The 5,058-nt window shown below is 41.7% G+C and overlaps 1 protein-coding gene across 1 annotated transcript; it reads left to right on the forward strand.

Annotated features, from left to right (window-relative positions):
- Nucleotides 1-2,754: 2,754 nt before the first annotated feature.
- On the forward strand, nt 2,755-4,842 carry LOC131349947 (origin recognition complex subunit 4-like). The gene is made up of 6 exons (XM_058385358.1): nt 2,755-2,813; nt 2,980-3,070; nt 3,161-3,236; nt 3,322-3,422; nt 4,202-4,387; nt 4,498-4,842. The coding sequence occupies exons 1-6, from the start codon at nt 2,755-2,757 to the stop codon at nt 4,696-4,698; spliced, it is 714 nt and encodes a 237-aa protein (XP_058241341.1). The 3' UTR covers nt 4,699-4,842.
- Nucleotides 4,843-5,058: the final 216 nt, after the last annotated feature.

Below are 5,058 nucleotides of genomic sequence, written 5' to 3' on the forward strand. Positions count from 1 at the left end.
GCTGGAGGCAGTGTAGTCAACCTGCGCAGTTCTGCAACTTATGCCTCAGACTTGAAAACAGCAAAACGTGGAAATGGTGCAGGATAAAGGTCTGAAAGCCCCCTGGTCTGAGACGAGAGCAAAAAAACTAGGATGCTACAGAACTCTTAGGTTCTCGTTGAATGCTTAGCCTGCACCCTTCAGTTTACGTGACCGCATGCCTCAATACCTGCCTACAAATCATTGAAAGGTAGCCTCCTAGCCTGCACGCCATTAGAAAACCCCTGCTTTTGACAAGGCTCCTTGGAAGCGTTGCCCCCTAACGAGGTGGCCGAGAGGTTAAGGCGATGGACTGCTAATCCTTTGTGCTCTGCATGCGTGGGTTCCAGTCCCACCCTTGTCGTGCGTGTGCTTCCTCTTTACCGCTATGCGCCACACAGCAGCAACTGAATGCTCCCCCAGACAGTCGTGCAGCGTGAAAACAACAGTGATCCGACTACTTTGAAAATCGTGCAGTGTGAACTCGGCATAAGTGTTCCATAACCTTGGGCTGCATTCCCATGCTGGTTGGACACACATGCTGTAAGTTCATATGAACAAGCCACCTCAACAGGAGGTGGAGGATATGGACAGCCAATCCACATTTCAACTCTTTGGAGGCGTGGGTTCAAATCCCACCGCTGCCAGGGTGGCCTTTTGTTCTAAATATTCTCCTAGTGCATGTTCCCGCTCAGTGCTTAATTAGTAAATGAATAATTTCCGGAACAAAACTAGCAGTCTCTCGCCGCTGTGACAAAACGGTGGTAGCACAATTATAAAGATTATAAAGATTCGTTGCTGAATGGTCTCATGTATTATATTATTCTGTTCCATATCCATGCCAATCATGAATTTAAAAAAATAAATTCTCTCTCTCTCTCTCTCTCTCTCTCTCTCTCTCTCTCTCTCTCTCTCTCTCTCTCTCTCTATATATATATATATATATATAATGAGTAAAACCATCATGGCTTCTCTATTGTTAGCAAAACATCTTGAGGCACCTCATCCTCTGCAACACACCATTCTCATAAGCCGCAACCATTTAAGGGCAGTTGTGGTAAAGAGAACTTTAAATATCTCTTATGAATTTAATATTAATTTCAAATTTCCTAAATGTTGATATTTTGCTTTATGATTTGTTTCATTGTAGACAATCAGCAAGTGTGAAAAAAAGCTTTAGCAAAGGTTAGGGTGACAAAGTTCAGGGAAAAATTCTACAGAAACCCAGAACTGCTGGAGGAGTACAGAAGAGGGAGGTTAGGAGAGAGAGAGGGAGGTTAGGTTTGGAGATGTTACAGCAGGTGTAATTAGCAATAAACACCCTACAGTGTTAGGAAATGTACATGAGAGTACACACACACACACACACACACACACACACACACAACCCTTTAGCCACTACTATAACAGGACTTTGGTGCTGGACTGAGTGGACTGTTCATACTGGGGGAAATTCCCGCCACACTAAGGCATGGAGGTCGTGTGATTCTTAAAGTGACAGCAGCCTAATAAATTTGCTGCACAATTTTGTTATAATTTAGTAATTTAATTACATAATAAATAAACAGTTATTTGTTCTTCTGTTAGTAATTTGTTTGTTTTTTTTATTTTCTTTTTTACTTTACTTTTCAATTCATTTCAAAGACTAAAATTAAGCTCTACCCCACAACTTCAGGCCCAGTATAGAACACACACACACACACACACAGAGTAAGCATCAATTCTATACTATATGATGATGTATACATAAAATGTTTTTCCCCATGTTATGAGACTAATTTAATGTAATGCTTTCTTTCCGCTTCCAGGAATCAAAAACGAAAACAAACTGGAAAAATAAAGAAAACTGAAGAGCTGACTAAGAAGCAACATGAAAAGAAAAAAAGACAGTGGTCAGTTATTTTTTAGTGCCATGGTAAAATGCTTCATGTTTTTTAGGTAAACGTTGAAATGTTGTCCTGTTTATTCCTGTTTTAATGTTTTTCTTATACAAGGTATAAGAAAAATTATACAAGGCTCAGTATAAATCTCAGACTAGTATACTTATTATCATTACCGAAATAATTAACCTCATTACTGAAACCTATATATCATTACTGAAACTCATGATTATTAGATGTTAATTTAATTAATAGAGATATAGTACTTTGATTTTAAATGCATGTGCAGAATCTTAAAATGATGTTCTCTCAGGTTTGTCATGTCATTTTGAAAAAATGTCAGGTTTCTTCAAAATATAAAGAAAAAATGTTTGTAAATTGTGGACGGTGTTGCGGTAATGAGAGAAATCAGTCAAAATTTAAAAAACTGTTAAATTAAAAATAAATATTATTTCAGAACTTGAAGTAACTGTGCATGACTATTAATAATCCATTTTTAAAACTGTGAAAATGTATTTGCTTTTCTATCAGTGTTAATGTTTTCACAGTGTTGCAGTAATGAGATTTTTTAGGACTTTTGGAAATTATGTTCAAAAAGGTGTTAAATGGTAAGTAAAAGTTTTTAAATTAATGTTCACAAACACTCCAGACTTTGTTGCTAATGTTAATTTAAGCATTTTTAAAATTTTCATGTTTGAAATTTTTAAAACCAAGATTTCGTGAGAATCACCCAGATATGTGTGTAAATGTTTGTAGAGGAAGTGTTGGAGTATGCTGTAAAAACATCGATTTTAAAGTACTATCCGCTGTCGTCTGCACTCTGCATGCTAATCTTTGTTTTAAAATTGTTCTTCTGATGTCTGAAGGTCCAGAGAGTGCTGAGGGTAAACCCATGGGCTTGGAATCGAAGTACAAGTGGGTTTTTAGAACAGAATGCACTCTTTATATGAGGTGTCTGCTAAGACCTATATTTTGTAAAGGTGTATGATGTATTCTCTGTGTGTGTGTGTGTGTGTGTGTGTATGATGTATTCTGTGTGTGTGTGTGTGTGTATGATGTATTCTGTGTGTGTGTGTTTTAGGCACCTGTTGGAGCTGTTAAGGAGGACAGCGGTTCACGGTGAGAGTAACTCTTTGCATATCATCGGTCCATGTGGATCTGTTAAAACCATGGTACGAAGATGTCTGTGTGCTACTTCTATTAGGTTAGGATACACACATGTACTTTACACTAAGCTGTTGTGTGTGTGTGTGTGTGTGTAGCTGCTACGTTGTGCTCTGAGAGAGCTGCTGGACTTGCAGGAGGTGAAGATGAATGTCCTGCAGGTTCACCTGAGCAGTGAGTGTTGTGTAAAAGAGCGTGTGTTTAAAAGAGGCTGCTGGTTTAAGTCGCGGCTCCGTTCATGGCCGCGTGTCTCGTGCAGGTCTGCTGCAGATGGACGACCGGATCGCTCTGAGAGAGATCACACGCCAGCTTCAACTGGAGAACGTCGTAGGAGACAAAGTGTTGGTGAGTGTGTTCCAGTATTCCTGGAATTCTCGAGTCGTGTATACAGCTGGGACGTTACAGGAGCGGCAACATCACATGATTCAAAAGAAGTGAATGTGAGAGAAACTTGGGAGTGATATTACTGTAACTGATAACCCAGTCTGTCTGTCTGTCAGCCTGCCTGCCTACCTACCTGTCTGTCTGTCTTCTTGCCTGCCTGTCTGTCTGTGCACCTGTCTGTCTGTCTGCCTACCTACCTACCTACCTGTCTTTCTTCCTGTCTGTCTTCCTGCCTGCCTACCTGTTTGTCTGTCTGTCTTCCTGTCTGCCTGTCTGTGCACCTGCCTGTCTGTCTTTCTGTCTGTCTTCCTGCCTGCCTTCCTGTCTGTCTGCCTGCCTGTCTTCTTGTCTGTCTGCCTGTCTGCCTACCTGTCTGTCTTTCTGTCTGTCTGCCCACCTGTCTGTCTATCTTCCTGCCTGTCTGTCTGTCTGTCTGCCATTACCTGTTTGCCTGTCTTCCTGCCTGTCTTCCTTCCTTTCTTTCTTCCTGCCTGTCTGCCTTCTTGCCTGCCTGTCTTCCTGCCTGCCTACCTGCCTGTCTGTCTTCTTCCCTGCCTGCCTGTCTGTGCACCTGTCTGTCTGCCTGCCTACCTACCTACCTGTTTGTCTGTCTTCTTGCCTGCCTGCCTGTCTGTGCACCTGTCTGTCTGCCTGCCTATCTGTCTGTTTCTCTGTTTGTCTGCCTGCCTACCTCTCTGCCTACCTGCCTGCCCACATGCCTGCCTATCTGACTGCCCGTCTATCTGCCTGTCTACATGTCTGTCTTCCTCCCTGTCTGTCTGTCTGCAGGTGATAAAAGCAGCAGTCAGCCAGTGTTCTTCATCCTGGAAGAGTTTGGTCTGTTTGCTCATCATAAGAACCAGATGCTGCTGTACAACCTGCTGGATGTTTCTCAGTCTGCTCAGGCTCCTGTAGCTGTGGTGGGACTCACCTACAGACTAGTATGTACACACACACACACACACACACACACACACTTAATATACCTGTCACCAAAAAACGCCGCATGTTTATAAAATCTCTGTATTTTTTTCCTGTTTGTTTATTCCAGGACGTTCTTGAGCTCTTGGAAAAGTGTGAGAAGTCTCGTTTTTCCCACAGACAGAGTCACCTGTTGAGTTCTCTGACTTTCCGTCAGTATCGAGACGCCTTTCGGTCTGAGCTCACGCTGCAGGATGACTTCCCCGACAGCAAGTTCTCTCAGGAGTGGAACCTCTGTGTCTCGGTACGACACACCGCATCACGAACCTGAACTGAAGTGTTACACTGCTCACATGTGAACATACACACTGCTGGAGGAAGCTCACGTGTTTTCCTCGATTGTACATAGCACGTGTTCTCTCTCCTCGTCTTCCTCACCACTGATGATGATGATGATGATGAGGGAGTAATTATAATGATCCAATTCTAACCATGACAACCATGATTTGACCAATTAGAGTAAAATAAAAATATCTAAAGGCTTAATATATATATATATATATATACAGGTGCAAAGTTGATTTATTTCAGTAATTCAATTCAACAAGTGAAACTGCTGTATTATATAGAGCCATTACACACAGACTGATATATCTCAAGTGTTTATTTCTTTTAATTTGGACGATTATGG

The sequence above is a fragment of the Hemibagrus wyckioides genome, unplaced genomic scaffold (assembly GCF_019097595.1).
Source record: "Hemibagrus wyckioides isolate EC202008001 unplaced genomic scaffold, SWU_Hwy_1.0 Contig18, whole genome shotgun sequence".
NCBI lineage: Eukaryota > Metazoa > Chordata > Actinopteri > Siluriformes > Bagridae > Hemibagrus > Hemibagrus wyckioides.

Excerpts from the sequence above, each read along its gene's own strand:
- LOC131349947 (XM_058385358.1), top strand. The coding sequence starts at position 2,755 with ATGTCTGAAGGTCCAGAGAGTGCTGAGGGTAAACCCATGGGCTTGGAA. Across the intron at positions 2,814-2,979 it reads GGCTTGGAATCGAAGTACAA|GCACCTGTTGGAGCTGTTAA; the intron begins GTGGGTTTTTAG and ends TGTGTGTTTTAG. Across the intron at positions 3,071-3,160 it reads GTGGATCTGTTAAAACCATG|CTGCTACGTTGTGCTCTGAG; the intron begins GTACGAAGATGT and ends GTGTGTGTGTAG.